The sequence below is a fragment of the Saccharomycopsis crataegensis genome, assembly GCF_037102585.1.
Source record: "Saccharomycopsis crataegensis DNA, jcf7180000000072, whole genome shotgun sequence".
In the NCBI taxonomy this organism is placed as follows: domain Eukaryota; kingdom Fungi; phylum Ascomycota; class Saccharomycetes; order Ascoideales; family Saccharomycopsidaceae; genus Saccharomycopsis; species Saccharomycopsis crataegensis.
The window spans coordinates 2,079,091-2,106,989 of NW_027043819.1; the positions used below are offsets into that span (position 1 = coordinate 2,079,091).

Sequence of the window (27,899 nt, forward strand, 5' to 3'; positions counted from 1 at the left end):
TTGTGGATGTGGTTGGGTGTGGGAGAAAAAAAAATTGAAAAGTGTTAAGCGCTTGCCTTGGAACGATCAGTTGAAAGAACATCATAATAAGTTAAAGCATATAGTAAAAATGGTATGTGATAAGATTATAGAGAACTATCAAAGAATATGAATATTGCAAGACTAAAGGAGATCGAAGAAGAGCATACGGAAATGAAGGAGCAATGTTTGGGCCACCATTTGGATGATGATTGAAGTTTTTGAGGAAAAGCAAAGCAATATCAACAATGAAACGAAATGATTTGGCTTGATGTGTTTGAATGTTTTTCAGGATATATATTTATACTCATGATATTGAGAGACCTGGCTGTAACTAGATAACTCATAGAATTTGTGTTTGTGTGAAATCAATTTATTCAAGGTGAAATTTTCCTAGAGGTCTTGTTTTTTTTTATCTATTCGAAGAGTCAACTATGAAAAGCATTCAAAAAAAAAAAGATAAGGCAAATTCGTGTATTGAGAATAATTCATCCATGAAAATTGTAATGATATTTTGTTTCCAAAGATAGTGTCTATTATGTTTGTGAAGATGAGTTGAAATTTTTGAAAAAAGTGCAAACAGAATCTAGAATGGACAAGGTTATTCATTAGCTATAAAATTGTTTTTCAAATTAACGGTCTCCTAATATTTTATTTTTTTTTGAATCTATTTAAATTTTAATCTTTCTGATGAAGCAAGGAAACTAACCGATTTTTCTCTAGGCCGGTGTTAAAGCTTACGAACTCAAAACCAAATCCAAGGAAGAATTGGAAAACCAATTGGTTGAATTGAAAAAGGAATTGGCTAACTTGAACGTCCAAAAGTTGACCAAGCCATCCTTGCCAAAGATCCACACCATCAAGAAGGATATCGCCAAGGTTTTGACTGTTATCAACTTGAACCAAAGAGCTTCCGTCAGAGCTTTCTACGCTGGTAAGAAGTACCAACCAAAGGACTTGAGAGCCAAGAAGACCAGAGCTATCAGAAGAAGATTGACCAAGTACGAAGCTGGCTTGAAGACCGTTAAGCAACAAAAGAAGGCTGCTGCTTTCCCACAAAGAAAATACGCTATTAAGGCTTAAATTTATCCATGAAAAATTCATTCAATCAAGTTTCCTTCCAAAGTGACATGTATGTTTAATATATTTTTATGATAATTTAATAAATTAATGGTGCTCTTTTTTCACGTTATATAATAAGAAGTTATCTTCTGAAATTGTAAGCTGATTTCAACTATTTTTTGAGAAATATAAACAGTATAGTAATGTACAAACATAATTACTTACCTTTTTACAAATTATATTGTAAAATGAATCCATGTTGATTGTTCATTAAATGAAGCTAGTAAGGATGAAGTCAAAAAGAGCGGGAGGGGGGGGAACAAAAAAACACTAGTATTTCATCTCCACATCACCGTCATCCTTTTTAGCTCTCTTTGCCATTCTCTTTTCCATCCTAAAAGCATCAATTTTGGCCTTCAATTCTGTGTTGGCGACAACTTGTTCAAGTTTCAAAGGAACTCTATTGAATGGATCAGTAGGATCACTGAGCAAATGTGCCTTAATCGTTGATCTGTCAATGGAGATCTTGGAGGATGGCAAAATCACAGGATCAACCATCAAGGTGTACATCAATGGATCCAAGTACTCTTCTGGAAGATCATCTCCCCATTCTTCTTCTTCTTCCTCTTCTGCCAATTTGATTTGTTCGGCCTGATTGGCAAATTCGATAAGACTGTCCAAAGATGTCGAATCAAGTTGACCATATTTCGATAAAACCTTGTGTGCTTTAATGAATAATTCTTTCTTGAAAGATCTTCCATCTCTTGCCACTGCAGTAATGAAGTCAATCTCTTTAGATAAATTCACAAAAATCTTGGAAATATCGGTCAACAATTTACGTGGATTGAATTGATACTTTTCTGGGTTTTGAACTTTTAAATCACCGTATTTTGGACCCACCAATTGATTAAGATTGTAATCCAACATCCCCGCCAATCTATTAACAATTTCCGACTTTGTGAAGGCCTTTGGAACTTCTTTAGTAAACAAATCAAACAATTCAATAGTTTTAGTACTCAAGCCAATAAAAGATTTTGCCAGCCTTTCAGATTGCAATAATCTGGTATTCAATTCTTCAAAGGTAGACCCATCAAATTCGGAATTGACAACTGTTTCCAAATCGCCACTTTGAGTCCTTTTATCAATCTCTTCGGAAATATAATGAATCTTTGATAATTCACTAAGCGATTCATCAAGTAAATAGGTGGTGTCGTTCAACATTCTCGCAACAAACCTAATGAAAAAATCTTCATTCTTCTCACTGTATTCTTTCAATTGATTCCGATAATGTTCGATACTCCAAAGCTTTTCGATAATCACCGAAGTATGGTATCTGCTATTGAATTTATCGTAAAATTGGGATGATGCCCCAGTTTTTTCCACCAGAACGTAAAAGTCCAATAAGGCATATAACATATGGCCCAAAACTACCTTATTGGTCATAAAAGATTGAATCATAAATCCTGGGTTATAGTCCATCTTAGAGAGTGGCACAGCGCCATAAAACAACGATTCCACAAGTTTACCTTTCAAATGTGGATTACTGATCAATTCCGGACATCTCAACAAAACCACCGCAAATTCAATAAAGAAATTCAATCTTTGAGAATTCTGTTGGAGCGAGTTCTTGGTATACTTGATGATGTAAGTGATATAATTAATGATACTTTCGATAGCAAATTCTGGATAGTATCTGAAGGGAATTGGTGACATTTCTCTGAGGGCTTCTGCATTATCAATATTCTCGAATACTTCGTTATCAGGATTCAAAGGAAGCTTCAAGGTAGTGCTAGGGAATGAATGTTGTGGATCAATAACCCTTGTAAAGAAGACACAACTCGATGATACATATTCAAAAATATCAAATTGGAATTCCTCGTTGAGGAAAAAGCAATGTAGTGAATCAACTTGGGCCTTCAAAGGGTTCAATTGTCTTTGAAGTCTTTCAATTTGAATACTGGCCATTCTCTCATAAGCTTGCTGGTTTGCCGCAGACATTTTCATCTTTTGTGCCTCGAGCGCTTTCACTTTCTTCTCCAAATAGCCAATCAAATCAGTAATTTTTGATTCTGCGTGAGAGAGACCAGTAATACCATAGTGTAAATATGTCAATGCCAAAAAAAAGCAATCGGAGATGAAATTCGGTGTCTCTGTTGATTTATGCTTTTCAAAATAGGAGTCCGCCTCTTTTGTAGTGGAGTTAATTCTGGTTTCTTCAGTGATATCAAGTAATTGATTTTTATTGAAATAATCAATGTCAATCTTCCCGAGCTTTTTGAAATCGGATTTCAAAAATGGTAGAGAGAATTTTACAAGAATCATGCTAATATTGCAAATGAACCCATGGGTCGACAATTTCGAAGGGTCTGGTTGAGTGGCCACTCTCAAATGATTGAGGTTTATGATATGGCTGAAATATTTCAACAAATCCTGCCTTGATCTAGCACCAGATCTAATAATTTTGTCGCAAATTGGAAACAAATAAATGTCCAACAAATTCCGATGTTGAGTGGCAACAAGCTTCTGAGTATTATAGATATCATATTTCGATTTATCTCCACTGGATCTATCATAGAGACGAAGTGATTCAACTTCCCCAAGTGGAGCGACTCTCAAAATCGGTCCTAACAAGCTCCGGAATTCAATATGAGGAGCAAACTTGATCGAGTCGGCAGAAAATGTGGCAATTTGAGTGAACACCGACGCAATGTCTTTGTCTGTTAATGTTGCTAAATAGAAATTGAGGATTGAGGTATACCTTTGATCATTCAAATCGGTAATCTTATTGACCAACAAGAATTTAGATAACGCTGGAAACCAAATGTCCAAAATCCCTAATAAAGAGTCCTGCTGCTTTGCTTCCTCAATAATATTGACACAATATTCATTGAAGTCAGGGTTAGAAATATGAAGGATGAATTCTTCCATATACTTTTCTTCCGAACCATTGATGTACATATCTGGCACTTGGAAGGCAAGAAATCCGTAGGATGATGTCAAGCGGATGATATCATTCAATACTGATTTCTGCTTATGAAAAATTTCTCCATCTTCAGCCTTCATGGAAGTTTTCTTTAGTGAAATCTTTTTGCTGACCTTTTTTAAATTTTCTTTGGCATTTTCCCAGACCTTGAATAAATACAATAAGGGTGATGGTCTTCCGAGCTCCGTTAAGTTCTCCAATATAACCCTATCAATCAAATTGTCTTCCATGAATAGCTTAACAAACCCAGAACTATCTGCATCATCCAAATTGCTAATTTCACTGAATGAAGAATCAACAAATATTCTAGAATCAGTATCTTCCTCCATTGGGGAAAACGATGAGAGTAATATTTGGGAGACTTCGGACATGATCCAACTCTTTAGGATTCCAGCAATATCTTTTGGATCAGGGGAAGGTAAAGCAGAAGAAGAAGAATTAGTAACAGTCTTCAATTCATCTTTCTTCACAATTTTTTGCTGAAGAATTTCTGGCTGCTTAAATTCAGGGTTTGGGGTTGAAGCTGTGGTGATGGTGCTCAGATTGGCGATTTCGCCGTCAGGGATACGGTCAGAGTCTTTCTTGCTTGAAGCACTCATAGCAGCAAGAAGGTTGAGCCTCTCGATTCTTTTGGCCCTAATATCATCCTCACTGCTCATTTTCGATCAAGTAATTATTATATGGTTCAATTTTGACATGTAATCGCCTGGAGAAAAAACGATAGGTTTTTGGATTCAATTTACCTTAAGGATCTCACATCACTGATTGGTCACGTGCGTGTGAATATAGGTAAATGTAATCACCCAGTATAAGTTATTATGTTGGCTTGAGCTGACTCTTTACAAAATTGATCCTCACAGGGTTCATCCTTGAAAGAATCTATTTCGTATACTATAAAACTTTTATAATACTCCAAAAAAAACGAATACATGATAAGAGAAAAGAAACTAGAATGGAATAGGGAATGTCACTCAGAAGGGATTGAGATTACAGAGTTTAATCAACATCTACTAATGATGAATCATGATTCTTATTATCAGTTGTGCCCTCATTAAACAGATCATCGTGTAATACCAGCCCACCATTAAACATTTTCTTTGATCCATCAGACTTGGGTTCTTCTAAAATGACTGGGCGTGTGTCAAAACGGATACTTCTTCTTTTCTTGAACCCTTCTATTCCATTTTCCGTGGCTTGGATACCTGACGCCTGGACATGTTGGATTTCTGGAGATATTGGAGACGTTGACATTGTTTCGTTCAAATACAAACTTCCATTACTTAACGTCAGTGTCTGGTTAGTTCTAGATATGTGGACGAGTTCTGCTGTACGCAACCATCTTCTGCGTCTAGTATACTTCCCAAATGAATCTTCGCTCGACGGTCTCTTCCAAGTATTATCATAATACACATATCCATCATCGGCAGCTGGATCGACCTTAGTGTTCTTTTTAGGGTTTTTAAGTGTTAATGCGCCATCATTTGTTAAATCCAATCTCCAATTTGTATCAACCCATCTCCATACCAAGTCTTCGCCATCTTCATTGTAATCAGGGAGCTTAAAATCATCCGGAGTTGGAGATTCGTTCAAAAATTCATCGGTCCAAGGCGCTCTTTCATAATTAAGCAAATTAGAAGTCCAGCCAATCCCAAGCCATTTTCTTTGATTTTCATGGATCACATAAGTAAATCTAATTGGCTTGCCATCATTTGAATGCGATAAAGAAGTGATATTATTTGTCTGTTTCACCTTGGCCATGACATTAGAAAAGAGTCCGGCATTTGAACCTTTTTCGAAATTCAATCCCGTAGCATAAAAGCAAAGGAGCCTAACCGTTTTGGATTTCCATAGGATTCTTCTGGTGACTCTTGAATATAACGAATGGTACGTTAGCAAATAAAAAATCCCCACTGAAATAAGGGAGCGCGCCCCAAATATAAAATGACTGGCCATGACATAAATTGGGGAAAGAAATATTATTGTCAACAATAATCTTTTCAAGTCATATTGTGTCAAATTCAATGTGGTTATTGGGGCTAACAATAAATCAGCCTTGATGGATACTTTGGTCAACACTTGGACAATGTTATCCAATGTTGGTTTTTTCTCTTGTTCATCCTGGATATTCTTTATCAACAAGAAATATAGAAAGAGAATTAATACTATAAGCACATGACCAAAATATGTCACTATAACGTTGAAATATAGTATGAAGGTCATGATTCCTGATACACATGCCAAATTTAAATACACATCATCGTTAGTCCATGTGAGGACCCCCAAGAAGTAATCGGCTATCAATAAATAAGGATATGACCTTATTAATGCTTTCGAGACGGTTGGAGGAGTTGTTGCCAATAGAGGCGAGGATTTGGTCTCTTTATTGAATATCTCATCGTTTGGCGATGTGTATAATCTGGCGAACGATGCCCTCGTGCTTTCTGGGTCCTCTTCCAGGCCTGCTGATGATGACTGCTTTTGATTGTTTGTTTTCTCTTTATGTTTATTGTTATGACCAGCGATCTGGGTCTCTGTAGCAGCTTTTGATTTTGAAGCCATTGTCGGTTGTGCTTCTTTTTGTATAGACAACTATGAATCAGGACGTGAGGGTGTCCCTGTGTGTGTGTGTGTGATCTCATCTCTGTAGTTTCAATTTTTCTTGTGGCAGCAATGCTCCACCCCAGGCATTGTTTTTTCGTGCACGTGAACAGATCGGGGCATCACAAAATTTCAGCTATAACCGGCCAAAAATTCCCTAATAACTGGTTCACTTATTTATCATTTTACAACACAACCATGTTCAAGAAAAGGAGTACGAAAAACAAAAAGCTCAAGTCGTCATCTTCGGCTAAGTTACTCGCTGACGATAATGGTGTTAGTGATGATGATAATGATCTAGAACAATTGCCAACCCTGGTCCCAAAATCCACCAAATCCCCATCATCAAGTATAATGGATGACAAATCCAATGAGATAAATAATAAAGCTACTAAACAATCTTCTGAGAGCAGCGCTACATTATCCAATAATGCCAAAAATTCAGCAACGAAGGAAGATAGATTGGCTGCCGAGACCAATGAAGAACTTTCAAAGAATATTCAAAGTGTCAATAGTAATGATGCAGAGGCGACACTAGGAACTACGGTGTACAAAGGCCAAAATCAGTATGCCACTTTCACTAAAAGTACAGAATATAACATAAAGTCAAAAGCTATTACAAATAAAGGTCCCGTTAAAACGGCTGCCAATATTCAATCTACAACAATAATAGATTTTGCGCCAGATATTTGCAAAGACTTCAAACAGCATGGCTTTTGTGGTTATGGTGATACTTGCAAGTTCTTACATGTTAGAGATGACTTCAAGAAGACCAAAGTTGCTGAGAAAGAATGGGAACTGGTTGCTGCCAAAAAAAAGAGGAAGATTACCAAAGAACCCAAGATGGAGAGGTTGGTGTAACCTTATAGTATAGATTGTAATATTAGCATTTTTTTTCCTTCTTCACATTCGTTTTGTAGTCTCATTAACAGTTATCAAAGATGTTAAACTAAATTAACCATAATTTGAAATGATTTCCTCAAACTATTACAGTCCCTCTTTTAGTTCTTCAGCAAATTCCCAATTCCAATCTTATCCCAACTAGTCATGATTCTCAATCCACCTCATTACATTCCCTAATTTAAAAAACAGAAAAAAGATTACCTTCGTTATATTAAAACATCATTATGAATAAGAAAATTTATGGGTTTTGAATTTAAGCGATGGTTTCAACTTTCAAGCTTGGAGACAAAGATTGTTGCAATTTGGAAGCCTTGTCAGAGTCGGTGAGGACAATGGTGTACAAGTTCTTGGTACCTCTGATCTTGAATTTGCTTTCAGTGTATTTTTTACCGTTGGCGTTAACCTTCTTAGCAGTCTTGACGGTCAATTTAGAAACGTCCTTTCTTCTAGACAATTCAACGAATTCCTTGATATCTTTGATTTCACGCTAAAACACATGTTAGTCACAATTCCACAAGAATAATACTCCCCCTTCAACAAATAAAGGAGCCTTGAACCCTTATATTGAAACTACTTACAGCCATTGTGGATGATTTCAGTTACCGATAGTGATATTACACGTTATTAGACGGTTCTGCCCAGTACCAGTTTTCAGATATTTTTTTTCAAAAACATCAAAGAGCCTTAGGGCGTGCAATTTTTCTCTGTCACAAAGGTCACATGCTACCACGTGCTCATGTTTGGGGCTTTTTAGAGAAATTAAGTCAGCACAGTAAACAGGATCAGTTCACAGCTAATAACCCTCACTGAAACGTCAGGAAAAAAAACCTTTATCGAATATATATATACATATTAATATCTACGAAAAAGTATACACATGAGGATTAAAAATAATTTGTTTTTTTTGCCGTGATGTCGTCGGTGTTACTCATAAATAGAGAGAGAGAGAGAGAGAGACCCACTATCATGTTCTATTCAAATACACGTGACTGGATTGATTTTTTAAACTTAATCAAAAAACGATAATCAACCAACAAAACGTGCTGGTTGTACGAGATACTCGGCTGATTGGCTTGTTATCATTGTAGAACTTACAGACCAGTTGGTTGGATTCTTTAGGCTTGATCCATATTACCAACCTCATATCACAATTTGATCACCAAGTCATTGTTTCAGGATAAGCAAGAGAATATGGTCGAAGGATTGCCAGCTATTCCTGTCACTTCAAATCTGGAAGCTACTCCCGAAATGGAGTTGGCCAAACAATATAATGTCTCAAAGAGTTTGTTCGGGGCGTTGTTCAATACCAAAGATCGTCAATTTGTGCTAAAGTTAGAAAGCTCGCTATTAGACTTCATTGAATCAAATGTCAACTCTTACAAATTGAGTCCTATGAATTCATATTTCAGATTATTGACACATCAAATCGCTGAATATCATGGACTTAGACACATATTATCTAATGACGGAGCTTCCGTCGTTGTTTTCAAAACATTCACTCCTCCAAATCAATTGAATATCACTGGTGATGAAGATAAATTAATAGCCGGGGAAGATGCCGCTCAAGAAGCTAATAAAAGCGAAGGCTCCGAAGATGAAAGCAAGAAAAAAGAAGTCTCTAATAAGGAAGATGGGACTGAAAAAATTGAAAAAAGCGCACCTAAACCAAGATTAGCGGACATTCCAATTCCTAATGGTGTCTTGAGTAAAAAAATTCATCCAGGTTACAAGAATCAAAATAATTATACATATCAAAGAAATGCCAATGGCACATACAGAAACAATCAACAGATCTATGTCAATGGATATAATAGATATTACAATGAAAAGGCCATGGATGCTTCACCAGAAGACCAGGCCGATGAGCAAAATTCTGATACAATTAATTCACAGGTCAATTCAAGTAGCAGTCTGATAAACTTACAAAATGTGAAAATTATGAAAAGAAATGGTCAAGAAAAGTATATTGCCAACGATAAAAATGGTGAAAGTAAAGAAATGTCAGATCTTAACAGTAGTGTGGAAGAATTAAGTTTGAACCTGGACAAAACTGCCGACTCCAAAATAACAGAACTTCAGCATGAAAGAGCTTCCAAGGAAGAGCTATACAAAAAAGCCAAAGAAAGAATATATAGTGAACAGAATGACGAAGGTGATCAAGCTGAAGACGGAGAAGAAGATGGAGAAGGAGACGAAGAAGAAGAGGGGGATAATTCAGACCAGAAGCAGAATACCTTTAAACCAGAATATAAAAAGCAATATCAACCTAGACATTATAATAGCAGGAACTATTATCATAATAACCACTATCAAAAATACAACCAAGGATATAATGGGTACATTGACAACAAAAATAATTTCAATAACTATATGCCTCAAAGACCAATGATGAATGCACCAATGTATCCACAAATGTCACCTCCTTCACAACATTCTCCATATTTACCTAATCAACAGCTACCAATGAATGCCTATTATGCAAGCATGGCAACTCAAGGCCATCTTCCTCCTCCTCATCCATCTCACCCTCAATTTATGGGACAACCAATGAAGTACCAATATTCCCAGCCTCCTCCACAAATGTATTCTCCAATTCCCCCAAATATGGCATATTATGGTGGCGGCCCAGTGATGATGAATAATAACCAGGGTCGTAGGTTCAATAAAAATTCTAGAAACTACAACAATAACAATGGTCTGGGAAATGGTTTTAATAATAGCGATAAAGTCGATGATGGAAACAAAAAATGATTATAATTTTGGTGTTAATATGATAATCATAACAGTCGGTAGGGGACCCTATTTATAGCATGTATCTTTTGTTTATTTGTAAAATATAATAGCAATGTGCTCAACTTACTTTTTTTTTTTTTGTTGCCCTGCCAGTGTATTCAATCTATCGTATTAGGGATATTGTTTCCGTAATACAAATTCCCATATTTTATTGTGTTTTTTCTCATAACTAAAGCATCGAACTACAAGCGTGGCTGAAAAATGTCAGCCTCGTTCCGGTAGTGAAGTATGATCCTATGGTAAATGCCATGTTACCACAAATAAACATGCTCACCGGAGTATTATTTTTTTTGACATATGCAGCATACGCTATCGCCAACAGATCGTGCATTTGCCTTTATGCGACACAGAAAGTTGGTTATATCATTGAAAATCCTAACCACGGAGATATAAAATTAAGCCAAAAGATATGTGTAAATATAAAACTAAAAATGAAAAAAAAAAAAAAATATCAAAAGATGATAAAAATGTATGAAATGGGAAGCATGGAAATTTGTATGTTTGTGTATCTAATCTAAAGTGAATTTAAAGGAAAAAAAAAAAAGAATTGAAGTGTTTTTGTGAATACAGTAGAGGAAATAAAAATGATCAACATTCGTAAACCTCCAAACTATAATACTGCTCGCGATATTCAGGGATTTCCTCTTCTTGACTCACCTTCTTTTCGTTGACTTTTCCTTCAAAATCAATATATTTGTATGGGTTTGATAAAGAAGCGGCGTAGTAGTTACTATTAGTGGTAACCACTGTTTCAGGTTTCTTGAAGTTTGTAGTTGGTGTTTGGATAAATTTTTCTAACGAGCTTGTAACGTTTTGAGGAATGTTCTGGATCTTGATTCCAGAATCATTTGACACACTGTAAACACTGGTAGTAGTAGAGTTTGGAGAATAGCTGGAGACAGAGCTCTGTTCTTCGGTGTAAGATGAGCTTGGACTGACTTCGGAAGAAGTTGAAGAAGAAGAATTTGGCTCTGATGGAGAATCCTTTGCTTGGTATATTGGCTTTGGAGATGGTTGAGGAGTTGGCAATGAAACTTTCTCTGGGGTGGCAGAAGTAGTAGTTGCGCCGGAACCATAGACTGAATTGAACTTGGCGTTGAAATCTTCGATATAGTTATTGAAAGGAGTGATCTTTGATTGTAAATTATTGTTGAATTTGACCAATTTTGATATGTTGAAATTCAAAGTCAAAGGCTGATGTTTCAAAATAACATTCAAAAGAACGAGTTCCAACTCATTGATCTTTCTGATTGGAATTTTTGTGAGCCTAGACCAGTACTTGGCCTTCATTGCAAAATCATTAGCGGACTTGTTGGCAACCATTAAGCAAACAACATAATTCAAAAACAAGTTGTCCTCCTTGGTTTTGTAATACGAAGGATATGCTTCATCTTCTGGCAAATTGCTATTTTCAAAGTTCTTGGTATAATCCTGGATCAAATCCAAAAAGTATAAAGAGTTAATCACGATAAAATTTGGAAATCTCAATCTGACCAACATCTTCTTAATCTTAATCAAGAACTGGGTTCTCAATCTAGTTAATTCGAAATCTTGCAATTCATTCTTGGTGTTGACTTTGACATCAAACCAACTGTTCAAACAATACAATCCAACAAAGTTTCCATTTAGTACTCTGTTATAATCATTTTTTTCGTCATTGATGAAGTTGACAATGTTTTCTCTTACTTGGTCGGGAGAAGCCGTCAAAGATCTCATTGTTGTGTTTAGTTGTTGATTGGAAATAAGTTATAAAAAGAAAAGTGATCACTTGATAACCAGTAATTATTTAACTATTATTGGGATGGTGTCAAAGCTTTATTTTCATTTTTTTTCCTTTAAGGAGGACTTTTCAGATAGTATTTATATCTTGGTATTCTGTTGCAGAAACCCAGCAACTAGGAACCCAAGGAGATGACGAGCAAAATTAGATGTAATCTTCATGCAAGAAGAAAAAGGAAATAACAGATGGTACTATTTCTTTGAGGAATATTTGGTGATGAGTAACCCATGGCCTCCTAACTTAACCGTAGGTTCGTCCAGACCAATGCATGAATTATGCATGTCATGCGAATGGTGGTAAGGCGAAAAAGGGTACTAACCAAGGGTTTTTCACTGAAGCGGTTGGAACAACGCAGTAAGGCCCAGTGTCAGTTGGCTATTAATAGGGGTAAGAAAGTAATTCAATTATGTTAGAGCCTTTCTTCAAAGAACATTGTTTTATTGTGATACGAACACCCTTTACCAGAAAAAAAAAAAAAGATATCGCAGGCTACTGATTTATTTCAGTATTTTTTGAAGGGAATTCAGTGCCCATAGTTGAATATTAACATCAATTAAGTTAGTTACAAACACTTTTGTGTAATCCACTCGTCCCACCCTTAATTGGTGTGTATAGAGCCAATCTCCTGAATTAATTTTCTATTTTTACTATTATTGTCGCTCACTACTTATCGTGGGGTTCCCGAACACGCATTGGCGACTTTTTCGCGGTTTTTCGAGTCTCCCACGTGACAAAGAAAGATTTCCCCAAAGTTGGTGAATTGTAAGAATTGTCGGTACCTATATCTGGAGAGAACTTGTCAAGGGGGAAAGGCAACAAGGGACGCGTTAGGATCTCTATAGAATTAGACACGGTATTAGATAGAATTCAGAAATTGCAATTTTTGGTAAAAGTCATGGCACCAAGAACCACTAGAAAGAAAAGTGATTCCAAAATCACAAAACCGGAAACCACTAGAAAGAAAAGTGATTCCAAAATCACAAAACCGGAAACCACAACAAAGAAACCTAAACAGCTACTGGACTCCATCAATAAAGACAAGACCAATAACGATGAAGTAATAAAACCTGTTCCTCTGAAACCTCCCAAGCTTCCTGTAAATGAAGATGGTCACAGATACTGGTTGATTAAATCGGAGCCGGTCAATCGAATACAAAAAGGACAGGATATATCTTTTTCGCTTGAAAGTTTGATGAAAGTCGAATCAGAACCATGGAACGGTGTCAGGAATTATGAGGCAAGAAATAATTTGCTAGCAATGGTAGAAGGGGATCTCTGCTTGTTTTATCACTCCAACTGTAAAGTTCCGGGGATCGTTGGGGTTGCCAAAGTTTACAATCAAGCGGTCCCTGATGAAGGGCAGTTTATCCCTGAGGATCCATACTATGATCCGAAATCAACAAAGGAGAAGCCTAAATGGTGGTGCCCTCGCGTTTCGTTTCACAGAAGGTTCAGAAGAAAAGTAAGTCTTCAAGAATTAAGGCTGGCTAGTACCGAGTCAGAACCATTGAGGGACTTCATGTTGGTGACCAGGGGAAGACTAAGTGTTATACCTGTCGGAAAGCACGAATTTGAGGAGATAATCAAGCTAGAACAAAATGGGAGTATTAGTGATGATATAGATTGTGATATTTCTAGGGATTTTATAACCGCAAAGTAACGAACGTAATATTTGTTTAATTAATGTTTCCATCAGTTGGCTATTTCTTCTATTGTAAATTTAACATCATTATTATTTTGTTTTCAACAAAAACATACAGCATTTCTAGTAAAATTATTTTTAAAATACATCCCGACCATTCAATGATTGCATATATATATATATGTATATAACTGATCATAGTCAAATGCCTAAGGGCATGTTGAGGGGGTCTGCATGTATTGGGGCACGGGGATTTTGTTCTGGAAGATTCTCCGCGAAAAATGCTGGAAATCCTTTAAAAGATTGCGACACAGATTTGCTTATGACAAAATAAAATACATTACAAACATAAACATCTGAAAGAAAATAATAACAACAATAATCAATTATGTCTAGTGATCGCCAAAGAACCTTTTTCGATATCTCCATTGGTGGCACTCCAAAGGGAAGAATTGCCTTTGAGTTATACAATGACATTGTTCCAAAGACTGCTGAAAATTTCAGGGCCTTGTGTACTGGTGAAAAAGGCGTTGGTGCATCTGGAAAACCATTACATTACAAAGGAAGTATTTTCCACAGAGTTATTAAGGATTTTATGATCCAAGGTGGGGACTTCACTAATTTTAATGGTACTGGTGGGGAATCTATTTATGGAGAAAAGTTTGAAGATGAAACCAAGGAACTGAAACACGATAAACCTTTCTTGTTATCCATGGCCAATGCTGGTCCAGACACCAATGGCTCTCAATTTTTCATCACCACCGTTCCAACCCCACATTTGGATGGTAAGCACGTCGTGTTTGGTAAGGTGATAAGTGGTAAGGGTCTTGTGAGATCCATTGAGCGCATGGAAACTCAAAGTGATAAACCATTGCAAGATGTTGTCATCGAAAACTGTGGTGAATTGTCTCCAGAAGAAGAAATCAGTGTTGGCGGTGTTGATGATGGTACTGGTGATATTTACGAAGACTACTTGCAAGATGATGATCAAGTGAACATGGAAGACCCTGAATCTGTCTTCAAGGCTATTGAGAGCGTCAAGAGTATTGCCACCAAGTTGTTCAAGGCTGGTGATAATGAAAAAGCTTATCAAAAATACAACAAAGTCATGAATTATGTTGATGAATACTTCCCAGATGACTTGTCGGAGGCCAACATTGAAAGATTGAATAAATTGAAGTTATCGGCGTATTTGAACGTTGCTTTGGTTGGTTTAAAGGTTGGCAAAAATAAGGAAGTTATTAAGGCCTCAACTAACGCTCTAGCAAGTGAAGTTATTGATGACAAACAAAAGGCTAAGGCTTTATACAGACGTGGTTTGGGCTACTCCAATGCTAAAGATCCAAATAACGCTTTGGAAGATTTGAGCGAGGCCGAAAAATTGAATCCTGGTGATGCCGCCATTTCAAAAGCTATCCAAGACGTTAAGAAAGCGGAGAAATTGAGAAAGCAGAAAGAAAAAAACGCTATGGCTAAGTTCTTCTCTTGATTTAGCGCTAAAGATTGAATCTCTTTGTCGCTATGATTTGTTTAATAGATTATGATATGAATGATAAAATTTTGGATATATCCTGTATTTGAAGCATCACTGTAAGAATTTCAGTTACCATTGTGGGTTCTCACGACGACGTCTTGCAACATTTTAATTAGGATCTTTGATCAAGTTTCCAGGCGTGTTTGTGGCGTTTGTCTTGCATGAGGCCATGGAAATAGAGAAACAGAAAGGTTCTCCTTATTAATATATATTAATAGCAACTATCAAAAATAATGAATCTGTAATATTAGCACTCCTCAATATTTGGGTTTTTTCTTTCTTTCTCATTGTGCTTTCCTTTTATTGTCTGCTTTACTAAGCTGGGCTTTGAATTTTCACGACATCCGCATCTCATCTTCAATTAATACGCCCTTAACTACATTTGAACGAATTTTGAGCTCTCAAGAAGCCACTGGAATAGCTTTCTGTCATGAGTTACTTAAAACTCTCTAAATCTAGTGAAAGGGAAGATCTTTCACGTTTCTTACAGAAGTATAATACTATCCAGTTTGGATTTTACGAGAAACCTCTGGGATTTGAACAAAAGCCACAATCAGTCACCATCTCTGATCTCAATAGGATAATCAATAGACTTGAATTGCAAAATATTAATATGTCTCAAATTCAAAACGCTTCAAAATCATTCATCTCTCAAAATTTCAGCTTAACTACTTCTCAAGAAATTGAAAATCAAAATGTATCTGGAGAGCAACCATCAACAAACTCTTCAGAGTTGATTAAAATTACTCAAAGTATGATCATTCACTATCCTCCTTTTCCAGAAAATACTCATCAGCCAAAAATTTCAATTAGAGATAAATTAATTAGAAGACATCAAATTTACGGTGACAATTTTGATGGATTAGTTCATTTCATGGAAGAGAGATTGATCAGATATAGACCGCCAAATTCCCAACATAATGTTGATAATGTACTTTCTGGAAATCATGTATTCCAAAAAGAGTCTTCGATAAAGGCTATCAAAAAAAAGAGCGTCTCACAAGGAAGTTCAGAATCAAGCTCTGTCTCGAAATTGTGTTCACTATTTGGAAAAAAGGGAAACGTCAACTGTGAAAATATAAGCAAGAATACTATTAATAAAATTGTGAATGGACAGTATAGTGATAATACCACATATCCTGAAGAAATACATATTTCAGAAGATTTCGAAGGGCTTTCAGCAGAGCAGGTGAGCAGAGAATATGCTGCAGAAGAAGATACTGAAAGAACAGTTCATCCACATCAGCGCGTATTACCAGGTAAGTAAATCAAGATGTGTGTTTTGCACGGGGGCGTCTGTGTTTTCATTCAAGACAGTTGCTTTGTATCTCATAAATATTATAAACTAACCATGTATACTTTAGAAGTAAAGACAACCTCCACAAGAAAAATGGAAAATCCTACGAATATAATTAATGCTCTTGCAGCTACTCATAAGGATATCAAGATATTATTTGAAAATGAAAAGGAGGATATAAATTATCAAGATTGTGACAGTGAGCCAGAAGAGGATGAGCGATTTTTCTGCGGACTCCAGTGGAATACATTTTGGAATACAATCGAGCATCTTTGGGGTCGATGATACTGCCAATATGGATGTTATGTAGCCACGCAGGGTCGGGCACCCGCATAAAATATCAGAGAATAAAACTGTAATATTAGAAAAAAATACACAATAAAGAACACAAAATCAAAAAAAGAAATAGGAAAATTTATCATTAATATCGTAATATAAACTCAACAAGAAGAAACAAACAAGTGAACAGAAAAATAGAAAATTTCAATCAAACATAGCATCCACAGAAGCACCAGTATATAATTTTATTTGTTTCTTCGTGGCAGGGATGATTTTACATTTAACCAATTTTTTTCCTCCCAATCTATCGTAAGCTTGAAATCTATGACAACCACCAAAGGCAAAATAGTAAGTTTTGCCATTCTCCCTAACTTTCATAACATCTACTGGTGGTAATTCTCCTTTCAATTCTGAGGCTTCAGCCAAAGTACAGGTAGCGGAGGCAGCAGGAGTTCCAGTCAACGTGGAAACCATGGCATCGATTTTCGAATGATCTAAAACAGGAGGAATAGGTCTTCTGATTTGTTCAAGTGGAAGATATTCTATCTTATTAAGCAAACTTGTTTGAAGTGACATGTTTTAAGTATTCAAGTATTTTATTTGGGGGTGAGTTTTGTAGATGAATTGCCGTAAAATTTCCAATGCGGTTTTAAACAGAAAACTAGTAAATGAGAAAGAAGGAACTATAACGAATAAAGAGAAACATAAATTTACCTTACCAAAGCAGATTTCCTTGGTTATTTATAATGATAAAATCCCATTTTATTGCTTAGAAATTCTTGACGCATCTAGAATTCTTTTGTAGCGCGGATAGCCATTCGTCGCATACATTAATAAGTAGCGTACGTCATTATTATCATTATATTATTTCATACATATCATAATTAAATTTGAATAATAAAAAAGTAAAGAAATATAGCAATGAGTCCCACTACAATAAAATCAGTCAAGATTGCAGTGAGCACTTTTATGCACGAGGATTTGAAACTACCCTTACTTTTATAATAGGTTGTATTTGCCCTGGACCTTGCCCGTTTTCTATAGCTGCTTAAAGACGACAGATAATCATCTCTATCATCTTCAATATCAATACTAAATGATTCCATGCCATTGGAAGATACTGCTGAGTAAGGCGATTCATTTTTATGAGTTTTGAAACTCTTGAACAATTTGGCTATGAAGTCCTTTGATCCACTTCCATGATATCTATTCATCTTGGAATAACCAGTACTTCTCATCGGGACAAAAAGACTTCTATAATCATAAATGATAATGATGATCCCTGAAAGTACTGCCAGAATGGCGTACGCGATGATATCGCTGTATGGTGTTGATGAATAGCAGATTTCCGTCGTGAAACTAATTTTGGATTTATCAAATTCTTCTCCCTCTGTGTTTTCATCAACTATCGTCAATAACTGGACGGCGGGCTTTTGAATCCCCATGGTCATCGATATGGACTTGACAGTAATCTCAGGGACAATGTATTCGTTGCCATTATATTCGTACGGATGCTCAACATAACAATAGTCATGATCATCACCCGAAAATACAAAATCTGGCCTGGTTTTCGTCAAAATTTCTTGGGATACATCTTCATCGAGTACTGTCTGATACTGATACCCAGCAAAAAATGGGAAACTATCTGCTTCACGTAACGGCCCACACGATGCTGCTTTAGGTCTCATTAATGGAACGTGTGTCAACAATATCCGCGGCTTATCCTTCTGCAAATTGCCTATTTTATCCAATAGCTTATGAGGTTTTTCATATATTCTCGGGTTCTCAGTATTTGATAATGCCAAAGTATTCAATGGCATAAACAACGTGTTGAAAATTTCATAGGGTATCGGGTCTCCAAAAGATTGTTCGAATCTTTCTAAAGAATGCTCTTTAATCCCATTCTTCCAACCAATGTCATGGTTTCCTGGAACAGTTGCGATAAAATTCTTTGATCCAATATTATTGTAGTCTTTGAAGGTCCTGTGGAATCTATCCATTTCTCGTTCATAGTAAACATCCGATGATGAGCGGCCATTATCATGGTAATCGCCTAAAAAAATAATGGAATCTGGTTTTAGAACTTTAGATAAATACTTGAAGCTTCTCTTGAGATATTTATCACTGGTGTGCTTCGTAATTGTCAAAAAGAAAGGGTTATATGAGGGATAAGTATGGTTATCTACAAATTGTGGATCAGCTACTAATAGCACATTGTGATGGTTCTTCAATTCAAGATGCTATGATAATGTCAGTAAATTTGGAATTGGAAATGGATAAATTCTAACCAATGGTTGGAATAGAAAGAAAATAACAACAATCAAATAGGAATAGAAATCGTAACATACTTTGTTCCAATTTGACCACTGGCACTGTTTTGCTAGTGATTTGGGAATATGCTTTTCATGGTACCAGTACACTACTATCCATAGTAGTGACAAACTTAAAAGAAGTTTGTAGCGTAGCACATATTTGAATAGCATTGTTGCCACCGGTAGATGTATAATAAGGGCAAAGCAAAACAACTAACACCAATGTTTCTGTAAGGAACACCGGGGGGTTATCGACTAAACTAATGATTTATCTATTTAAAAAACAACTTTTACACGAGGATCCAGAATAATGGGTCCTATTTTCACCATCTTTTTTTTTTTTTTTTTTCTTCTTTTGCTTCCAACATCACAATGTTTTTTTTTTTATTTTTGCTCCTTCCATTCCGACAAGTTGGCGATTAGGAAACACCACGAGAAGTTAAATGAATCAAGGGATTTTTTGAATCGCAGGGATGGAAAATGGTCAGAAGCAGCTATATTTCCAAAATGACGGGGGTGTACCAGAGGAAAATATTGATTTTCTATTGAACACCAGAAATGATGACAAGGGACATAATGCTGAGGACATTGATCTTGAATTTAATAGTTTTGCATTGGAATATAATTTGATGTCTAATGTGAGCACCCGAAAGTTTCACAAAAAGACTCAAGGAAAGTCATCAAAGACACACACATCTAAGCCAATAAATCACATGAACAGCAGTAATAACAGCTCTCTTAAGGATATATTTGATGATTTGGATATCGACATAGATGATAATGATGAGGATGATTTTAATGAGAACGATATGGATGACAGAGGCAGACCTAAAGCTGAAACCAAGGCTTCAAAGCCAATTTCAAAAAAACCAAAAAAAAGACACTCGCAACAACCAAAGTTAACCCCCACTTCGAATGAGCCCAAAAATAATGGCAAAAATCGTCACAAGCCAAGAAGAGACTTTGATATTGCTAAATTCATAGACGATAAGTTGAACGAGTCAAGTGATGCCGAGGATTGTCACAGTCATGTTCGAATTAAAACTGTACCTAAATTAAAGGTGGACGATGATATGCCTAGTGGCGCTGTGTTGACTCGCGATAACAGCAATGTAATAGTTAACGCGTCTACCACTGATGAGAGTAATCGATATCAACCTAAAGAAGATGTGGTATACAAAAGACTAAAAGATGAAGCCAAGAAAAGAAAAAATAAGAGAAAGGAAAAAACGAAGAGGAATAAGAAACCAAGTGAGCCAGCACCAATTTCCGTTGTTGATGCTGATGGTGCCGATAATGGGAAAGACTCTGACAACCAAAAAACCGGAGAGGTATCTGTGATCCCGGATAATGTAATAATTCCAACTGGTACTTTACCAAAATCAACAGTCGAAGATAATTCTAATAATGCTCCAACCATTCCAGACACAGTAAAATTTAGTGACAATAACCCACATAATCCTTCAAATGATTGTGATTTTGGGAGCAGGAAAGTTGATGATGTTGTAAGGCGCATTGATAGAAGGATCTTCTCAGAATCACTTACAAGCGATTTCATTAAAGATATCGTGCTTCATGCCAGTCCATCACTTCAAACAATTTTGAAAATTATCATGTCTGGTGAAGTCACTGTGAGAAATGTTCGCGGAAGCTTTTTCAGGTACATACTAAGAATAATAGCGTCGGGAAAATCACCTATGAAGATCTTGAGCAGTTTAGAGTTCGAAAAGGTTCGATTCATTACTGATCTACCTGATTTACAAATTGAAGATGGTGATTTGGATAGCCGAAAGGGCGAATATATTATTAATTTTGAGGCGTTGAAATATTTTGGATTCATTACCCTTTGGATCATTCACATGATGAAGAAGACGAAATGTTTACGTGAAACTGGACATTCTAAGAACTTTTTCACCACAAAATTTTTGACCCATTCAAGCCTACAACAGCATAAGGAGTACTTGCCGCACATTTGGTCGGGCAAAATCATTGCTAATAAAAGGGTCGAACATAAAGTAAAAGAATTGACTCACTCATATCCTTATGATGAGAAGGTGTTCGTTCTAATATTACGCTGTTTAAAGATTAAGTTTGATTCAAAACACCTTGATAAGGGAAGTTAGCGAGTGATGTGCAAATGCGATGGTTTTTTTTTTTTTTTCATTTACTTTTCATTTTTTTTTTTTTTTTTTTCTATTGTATAATATATTTGTAGATATAATTTATCATTATCAATTTCATATCACGGTTCAGAAGATAAGGACAATTTAAATGGGATGAAACAATAATTTAGGTGCTACTCATCTATAGTAAGAAAATGTAGAGTGTAAGCAATATATCTTCAAATTACAATAAATAAAAAAGTAATTATCAATTAAAAACAATCCAGGAAATGAAAACATAAAACACCCAGGTAAATAATATATTGATGAAAGAAGAAAGGTTAAGTAAATATCAGGAAAAAAAGAAACAACAGTAATATTATTTCAAAAGTGTCAAATGGCAAATAATAATAATAATAATAATGACAATATGTATAGTCCATAAGAAGCAAAAATTTATCAAAAGAAAAAGAATAGAAGATTACGGGCTTTGTAACGGAGAGGAAAACCGAGTCTTGCACAATTCTTCAATTTGGAAATCAATCTAACCATTCACCCAAGAAGTTCATAATTTCATCCTGAAATCCCTCAGGGTTATCCAAATAAACATGATGACCTGCGTTTGGAACCACCACGTACTGAGAATACTTTTCATCATTATTGTATATATCGTTATGAAGCTTATTAATTTTTGCACTTAGGGCCTTTCCGGCAGATTTATTCATCCAGTCCACATCACCGTACATCCAAAGACTAGGAACGTTCTTTAAAATGGTTGTTGGTCTGGAATCATTATAATGATATTCGTGAAACTTATTGGTGGTGATATCGTCAACTGAATCAGGAATTCTATCAAACATTGGGAAATATGCCATGGTGACCGGAGCTAACAATCTGGTGATACAACTTTCACCACTTTTTTTCAACCCAACCACTGAATAATAAACATATTTATGAAGCAAAATATACTCATCAACACTGTTCAAATTCCCCGAGAACCTTCTTCTGGACCAATTAGACACGAATTTAGAACCAAAAGGTCCGGCAAATCTCACTGGTGACAACGGGGCAATCAAGTGACGGCTCCAAAAGAATTCAACGAGTTTTGGTATCGAAGGGCCGGCTTTTGGCTGTTCTCCGGAGGATAGGTCATTGACGGCTTCATTTTTCGAATCTAGATGAGTATCAGTGTTAATGGAGTCTTCGGAAACCGTTGTGACTTCTCCAGCAATCTCCTTGGTCATATCCGAACTTTTTAATAATTCCGAATTTTTGAGATTTCCCATTTGAAACTCCGATTGAATTTGTGATTCTATATAACTATTTACCAAATTCAATTTAGCAGAAGTTTCGCTTCTTTCCACTCCAACGGGGCTGACCAAAATGAGCTTTGCTAAATGCTCAGGGTATTTCAAGCTGTACAAGAAACTGATGAGGCCGCCCAAGGAATGACCAATTAAGACAAATTCTCCATCGAGGTGTCTGTTAATTCTCCAAGCCTCGATTGCATCAATGAAGAAGTTTTCTACTTTTTTCAAATCTTGAGCTTTTGAATCTTTGGAACTGAATTTTGGGAATTTCGGTCTAGACGACGATCCGAACCCGAGCAAGTCAATGAAATGTAGTTTAGCGTTTTTCATATTTGACATTGCTTCAAAGTTCTTGAAGAAAAACCCGAGAGAAGCACCAAATCCATGAACAATTAAGATATGTTTTGCCTTTGGATCATCATAACCGACGGACTTATCGTTATCGATGAATAATTCATGGATGTAATCTCCTTTCTTATTGACCGGGACGTCAATAAGTGTGGCAACACGGTTGTCGTTGGCATCAGGATTAGTTGGGAAGAAAGAAATGTTTCGGGACAATAGCTCAAATTCCAGGGAAAGTAACCGAGAAGAGTTTGCGGTTAACCAATGGCCAAACGACTGGAAAACGTCTATGCGCGGAAGAAATTCATTATTGATAGTTGAAGGGTTGGTGCTTGCAGCTGCTGATGCCATGTAGAGAGAGTAGTAATGATAATGATAATATATATAAGTGTAGAACGGTTTATGAGAGCGTATGATGATTGTAAGAGAAAAGAAGGCGGTGGACGAAGAAAGTATAGAAGAAAGTGACAAAAAAGAAAAGCTGCTAAGAAACACAACAGACAATAGGAATTTGATAGATACGTCTCTTGCCGCACCGTGCACACGCTGTGTAACCAGCAATGTGTGTCATATATTACGTAAGTACGGAGACACACAACGCCCTCACAGGCAACGGGGATCAGTATCCAACACACAGAATTATATATATAAATGATATATATATATATTGCCTGCGTGGCATCGCTTTTATGTAATCGATGTGGGTCCTCTCTCCCACTTATTCCCATAAATGGCTGTCACCGCTGGTGGCACATGACCATCAACGTGACCAGAAGGGCCGCACTGAACAGAAAAAAGGTGAAACACAGCCTGAAAGTAAACCCACCATCGGTCACTTGTATATCCCACATATAAAATATAGAATATTGCATTCGGTAAACAGGAAATGGCTGGTGTTGATATCTCGGTGCTCAAGCACTTTATCAGCTTCGATGGCTTGAAAAACGACGCCAAGAGTAAAAATTTCAGCGTGTACGGCAAATGGTTGGGGATCTTCTCGGTGCTTTTGTGTCTTGCGTTGGGGATTTCAAACATCTTCCGTTTTGATTTGATCATCATCTTCTCTATTCTTGCCATTGTCCAAGGGGTCCTTGTGTTGTTGGTGGAGCTCCCGTTCCTTCTTAAGATTTGTCCTTTCAATGCTGACTTCACCGGAGTCATGAAGCAATTCAATAACAATTGGCCAAGAGTGGGATTCTATGTGTTACTTGCCGTGATTCAATGGCTCTCGTTGGTCATCAAGGCGACTTCCTTGATCACATTGGCAGTGTTATGGACGTTTTGTGCTATAATGTACGCTATTTCTGCTGCCACCCATCAAGAATTTCACAATGGCACTGAAGGTGCGGGTATTGCTGCCGTCTCCGACATTCCTCCAAGTGCTATTAGACAGGTTCTTTAAAATAGACTGAGCAAAGGGGAAAAAAAAAAGGAAATGGAATTGGGACTTAACGGGATAAAAGACTCCATCTATCTGGGAGAAATGTTGAGGATTTTTTTTTTATTTAAAACCAAAAAAAGAATATTTATGGGTGAATTGATTGATTTTGTTTGTTTGCTTTTAGTATGTCTCTGGCAGAACTTGCTAGCTAGTAAATAACTTCTTATTACGTTTATTTTTGTTTTTATTTTTATTTCTATCATTATTATTATCATTGAACAAAAAGCCCAGCCGATGTGGGTCTTATTGTTATGTAAATTATTCGGTTGGCAGCGTTATGTTTTGGTCACTATTGTTTGTAGGGTTGCCCAACCGTTGGTTGACACATGACTCTGTGCCATATTCTGATGGGTGGGTGAGATGCGTTTTTAATGGAAAAATCTTTGCAGTGCTTAAGCTCCATCGACCCCAACAATTACACCACATTATAATAAATAACATAGTATCCGGAGTTTGTTTCGGAGAAGAATACTATTCTATTAGTCAGCGAATGAGGTCATTTATGCTCCATCACAATTCTTAATAAGAAGGGAAGCATTCGCCTTATGAAAATATAAAAAACACCCAAGATACACTATCTCTGATAACAACAATGAATATTGGCCACGACTATGACCGAGATTATTTGTCGCCATCAAGCGATTGTGTCAATCTGGAAGAAGAATCCGAGTATTTCTCCGAAAAGCTGGAAAATATCGATGCGAATTTCATCGACAAAGATTTCCTCAAATTCCACCTTCCTCTGATCAACAATTTTCTATGGAATAATAATAACAGTACAACCGATGGAAAAGATACAACAAATGATAGGGAAACCTCTAATATTCCAGATAGTCGGTTCCAGAATACGCGAAAAGAACAACTTCAAACCTTCTTGAATGATTTATCAAATGGGTTTTCCATGAAATTTGCCGCACAAAGATTAAGTTATCTAAGATCAACAACAAGAAACTTCATGAATTCGTCCTATCTCTCCTATAATACTAATAACAATACTAATAACAATACTAATAGCAATGATGATGGTAACAATAATAATGCACCAACAAATAGTCTACCCGATAATGGCCCAACAATGGAAAATATCGAGCCCAGTGGGGTGGATCTTGCGATACAGCCCATTGTACCTCCATTGATTGATGAGGTAGTCTATCCTAAGACCACAAAAAAGAAAAAGAGGATCACAAAGCGGAAGAAGAAATCAGCAAAAATGAGAAGAAAGGATTTCAATAATAGGCCAGCTTTCTCTGAATCAGACTCCAATTACTATTTTTCAGAAACTGATGAGGAATACATGGATACCATGAGACTTTTTAAGAATTATGAAGCCTATGTGAACTTAGATGCAGAAGAATATAAGCATCCTGATATTTTGCGGAAAAGAATCATCACAATTACTAAAATTCATGGATTAAGTGACAAGCATAAGGGCCAATTGGTCCAGCGCTTAATGTTGGGCCGTACGAGGATCATTAATGAGAGAATGTCAGAGGAAATCGCTAATATGAAGATTGAAGAAAATGAAGATTGGGATATTGACGAGGCTGACGAGTCCGATGAAGAAATTGATGATATTAAGGGTGAAGAAGAAGAACAAGACGAAGAAATAAAAGAGCAAGAAGAAGAAGAAGAAGAAGAAGAAGAAGAAGAAGATGATGATGAAGATGATGATCAGCAAGAAACAAAAACAATAGGAAAAGCAACTGGTGATAAAATGGAGAATGGGAAACTTCCAAGTGTCAAGATTTTGTCAGTTGAAGAACGAGAATCTTTCCATAATGAGGACGAGCAAATTTATGGGTGCCCACATTATCAAACAAGTTGCAAATTACAGTGTCCCACATGCCTTAAGTTCTACGCCTGTCGAAACTGCCACGATGCTCAAGAACATACCCATTTGATGTCCAGAAAAGACGTCCATACAATCGCCTGCATGGTATGTGGTAATATTCAACCACCAGAAGAAGAATGTATTGAATGTGAGAATGTTTTTGCCGATTATTTTTGTGAAAAATGCAAATTATACGACAATGATCCCAATAAGAATATTTATCATTGTGAAGACTGTGGAATTTGTCGATTAGGGCTTGGTTTAGGGGTAGATTACTATCATTGCCATGGCTGCAATGCGTGTATTTCGGTATTGTTAGAAAACGATCATAAATGTATTGAAAATCGTACGAAATGCAACTGCCCCATTTGTGGGGATTTCATGTTCACTTCCAAGAAAAAAGTGGTGGTTATGCCATGTGGGCATGCCATTCATCAACATTGTTATGATGAGTACGTGAAGAATTTTTATAAATGTCCTATTTGCTCGAGAACCATTATTGATATGGCCGCCAGATTTAGAGAGATTGATGAAGAAATTGAAATTCAGCCGATGCCCGAACCTTACAATCTTTGGAAATGTGTGATTGCGTGCAATGATTGCAACACCAAATCAGTTTGTAATTATCATATATTAGGATTGAAGTGTGATATTTGCCAAAGTTATAACACTGCCCAAGTCCGATTGATCAAGCCGGAAGATAATGTTTCCAGGAACGCTGTTATGTCCGAGGATGGGATTATCACCAACACTGAATATGAAGAAGACGAGGACTTTACGGTAGACGATTATGCCAAAACTTTGGGGATCAATAATAATCAAAATAACAATTTATTAAAGACTTTCTTCAATGATAATTCCGAACACATTCCGTCTGACAAGGCCAAACTCCCACCAAAGAAGGCCAATAAGAATCAAAGACATAGAAGGGGCGATAGTGTTAGCAAAAGGACAAAAGGGCGAACTAAAAGTCGTTCTAATAGTCTCATGTATAATCAACAGGAGAATATCGGTGCTACTGGTGTTGGATATACCAAAAAATTCACCAGTCCAGTGATTTCCAATACGTTTACCAATAACATTAGAAGCATGATCAATTCTGCCACCACATCAACAAATAACTACTACAATGATTTCATTACCGCGGCATTAGAAAGTCTCGATAAAAAGAATTTTGGTGAAGAGGAGGCATTCACTGAAGGGGATCTTATTAATTTGAATAAAATCAACAATTTGAACTTTCAAGATTTTTTCAATGGGAAAAATTTCAAAGGCAAAGAAAAATATGGGTCATCCCAAAATGACAATGCTGCTACTAATAACTTGAATATCCATACAGAAAGTGGTATGGGAGGTAAAGCTGTTGATACTATTGACGAAGAAGACTTGGGACCTGCTGATAATAGCTTGCCATCCTTAGGATATGTGCTTAAAAAATGGGTAAATTCAACCGCAGGTATATCAGATACTGAAGATGAAGAGTTGAGTGATGAAGAAGAAGATGAGGCGAATGATGAGGCGAATGATGATAATGAAGAAGAAGAAGACGAAGACGACGAAGTGATGTACAATGTTCAGGCGCTAAATCAGAGGTAATTTGCATTTGTATCTTTTTTTCTCTGTCATATTTAAATTCAGTTGAATTGAATAGTGATATTATAGATTTATA

At 36.4% G+C, this 27,899-nt stretch overlaps 16 protein-coding genes across 16 annotated transcripts; 9 read left to right on the forward strand and 7 right to left on the reverse strand. All coding sequences in view use genetic code 12, as the record gives it.

The window, feature by feature from the left end:
- Window positions 1-109: 109 nt before the first annotated feature.
- RPL35A (60S ribosomal protein uL29 RPL35A) lies at window positions 110-1,101 on the forward strand (the record flags this gene model as incomplete). The annotated part of the gene is made up of 2 exons (XM_064994361.1): window positions 110-112; window positions 742-1,101. 2 exons carry the CDS (start codon window positions 110-112, stop codon window positions 1,099-1,101), a joined length of 363 nt encoding a protein of 120 aa, XP_064850433.1.
- Window positions 1,102-1,410: 309 nt separating this feature from the next.
- UFD2 (ubiquitin-ubiquitin ligase UFD2) lies at window positions 1,411-4,722 on the reverse strand (the record flags this gene model as incomplete). Its single annotated transcript, XM_064994362.1, has 1 exon — window positions 1,411-4,722. One exon carries the CDS (start codon window positions 4,720-4,722, stop codon window positions 1,411-1,413), a length of 3,312 nt encoding a protein of 1,103 aa, XP_064850434.1.
- A 337-nt stretch (window positions 4,723-5,059) lies between these two features.
- On the reverse strand, window positions 5,060-6,622 carry PEX30 (peroxisome biogenesis protein; the record flags this gene model as incomplete). Its single annotated transcript, XM_064994363.1, has 1 exon — window positions 5,060-6,622. The coding sequence occupies one exon, from the start codon at window positions 6,620-6,622 to the stop codon at window positions 5,060-5,062; it is 1,563 nt and encodes a 520-aa protein (XP_064850435.1).
- Window positions 6,623-6,859: 237 nt separating this feature from the next.
- DASC09_007610 (U2-type spliceosomal complex subunit CWC24) lies at window positions 6,860-7,522 on the forward strand (the record flags this gene model as incomplete). Its single annotated transcript, XM_064994364.1, has 1 exon — window positions 6,860-7,522. The coding sequence occupies one exon, from the start codon at window positions 6,860-6,862 to the stop codon at window positions 7,520-7,522; it is 663 nt and encodes a 220-aa protein (XP_064850436.1).
- A 295-nt stretch (window positions 7,523-7,817) lies between these two features.
- RPL38 (60S ribosomal protein eL38 RPL38) lies at window positions 7,818-8,148 on the reverse strand (the record flags this gene model as incomplete). Its single annotated transcript, XM_064994365.1, has 2 exons — window positions 7,818-8,051; window positions 8,143-8,148. 2 exons carry the CDS (start codon window positions 8,146-8,148, stop codon window positions 7,818-7,820), a joined length of 240 nt encoding a protein of 79 aa, XP_064850437.1.
- A 607-nt stretch (window positions 8,149-8,755) lies between these two features.
- Window positions 8,756-10,315, forward strand: RBS1 (Rbs1p; the record flags this gene model as incomplete). The annotated part of the gene is made up of 1 exon (XM_064994366.1): window positions 8,756-10,315. One exon carries the CDS (start codon window positions 8,756-8,758, stop codon window positions 10,313-10,315), a length of 1,560 nt encoding a protein of 519 aa, XP_064850438.1.
- A 630-nt stretch (window positions 10,316-10,945) lies between these two features.
- On the reverse strand, window positions 10,946-12,073 carry DASC09_007640 (cyclin family protein; the record flags this gene model as incomplete). Its single annotated transcript, XM_064994367.1, has 1 exon — window positions 10,946-12,073. One exon carries the CDS (start codon window positions 12,071-12,073, stop codon window positions 10,946-10,948), a length of 1,128 nt encoding a protein of 375 aa, XP_064850439.1.
- A 959-nt stretch (window positions 12,074-13,032) lies between these two features.
- Window positions 13,033-13,797, forward strand: DASC09_007650 (EVE domain-containing protein; the record flags this gene model as incomplete). The annotated part of the gene is made up of 1 exon (XM_064994368.1): window positions 13,033-13,797. One exon carries the CDS (start codon window positions 13,033-13,035, stop codon window positions 13,795-13,797), a length of 765 nt encoding a protein of 254 aa, XP_064850440.1.
- A 370-nt stretch (window positions 13,798-14,167) lies between these two features.
- CPR6 (peptidylprolyl isomerase CPR6) lies at window positions 14,168-15,268 on the forward strand (the record flags this gene model as incomplete). Its single annotated transcript, XM_064994369.1, has 1 exon — window positions 14,168-15,268. One exon carries the CDS (start codon window positions 14,168-14,170, stop codon window positions 15,266-15,268), a length of 1,101 nt encoding a protein of 366 aa, XP_064850441.1.
- A 475-nt stretch (window positions 15,269-15,743) lies between these two features.
- DASC09_007670 (uncharacterized protein) lies at window positions 15,744-16,580 on the forward strand (the record flags this gene model as incomplete). Its single annotated transcript, XM_064994370.1, has 1 exon — window positions 15,744-16,580. The coding sequence occupies one exon, from the start codon at window positions 15,744-15,746 to the stop codon at window positions 16,578-16,580; it is 837 nt and encodes a 278-aa protein (XP_064850442.1).
- Window positions 16,581-17,093: 513 nt separating this feature from the next.
- On the reverse strand, window positions 17,094-17,465 carry SRX1 (sulfiredoxin; the record flags this gene model as incomplete). The annotated part of the gene is made up of 1 exon (XM_064994371.1): window positions 17,094-17,465. The coding sequence occupies one exon, from the start codon at window positions 17,463-17,465 to the stop codon at window positions 17,094-17,096; it is 372 nt and encodes a 123-aa protein (XP_064850443.1).
- A 308-nt stretch (window positions 17,466-17,773) lies between these two features.
- DASC09_007690 (uncharacterized protein) lies at window positions 17,774-19,372 on the reverse strand (the record flags this gene model as incomplete). The annotated part of the gene is made up of 2 exons (XM_064994372.1): window positions 17,774-19,129; window positions 19,238-19,372. 2 exons carry the CDS (start codon window positions 19,370-19,372, stop codon window positions 17,774-17,776), a joined length of 1,491 nt encoding a protein of 496 aa, XP_064850444.1.
- Window positions 19,373-19,674: 302 nt separating this feature from the next.
- DASC09_007700 (uncharacterized protein) lies at window positions 19,675-21,324 on the forward strand (the record flags this gene model as incomplete). Its single annotated transcript, XM_064994373.1, has 1 exon — window positions 19,675-21,324. One exon carries the CDS (start codon window positions 19,675-19,677, stop codon window positions 21,322-21,324), a length of 1,650 nt encoding a protein of 549 aa, XP_064850445.1.
- A 518-nt stretch (window positions 21,325-21,842) lies between these two features.
- Window positions 21,843-23,309, reverse strand: DASC09_007710 (uncharacterized protein; the record flags this gene model as incomplete). The annotated part of the gene is made up of 1 exon (XM_064994374.1): window positions 21,843-23,309. The coding sequence occupies one exon, from the start codon at window positions 23,307-23,309 to the stop codon at window positions 21,843-21,845; it is 1,467 nt and encodes a 488-aa protein (XP_064850446.1).
- A 535-nt stretch (window positions 23,310-23,844) lies between these two features.
- On the forward strand, window positions 23,845-24,360 carry TVP18 (Tvp18p; the record flags this gene model as incomplete). The annotated part of the gene is made up of 1 exon (XM_064994375.1): window positions 23,845-24,360. One exon carries the CDS (start codon window positions 23,845-23,847, stop codon window positions 24,358-24,360), a length of 516 nt encoding a protein of 171 aa, XP_064850447.1.
- A 631-nt stretch (window positions 24,361-24,991) lies between these two features.
- On the forward strand, window positions 24,992-27,826 carry DASC09_007730 (RING finger and CHY zinc finger domain-containing protein; the record flags this gene model as incomplete). The annotated part of the gene is made up of 1 exon (XM_064994376.1): window positions 24,992-27,826. The coding sequence occupies one exon, from the start codon at window positions 24,992-24,994 to the stop codon at window positions 27,824-27,826; it is 2,835 nt and encodes a 944-aa protein (XP_064850448.1).
- Window positions 27,827-27,899: the final 73 nt, after the last annotated feature.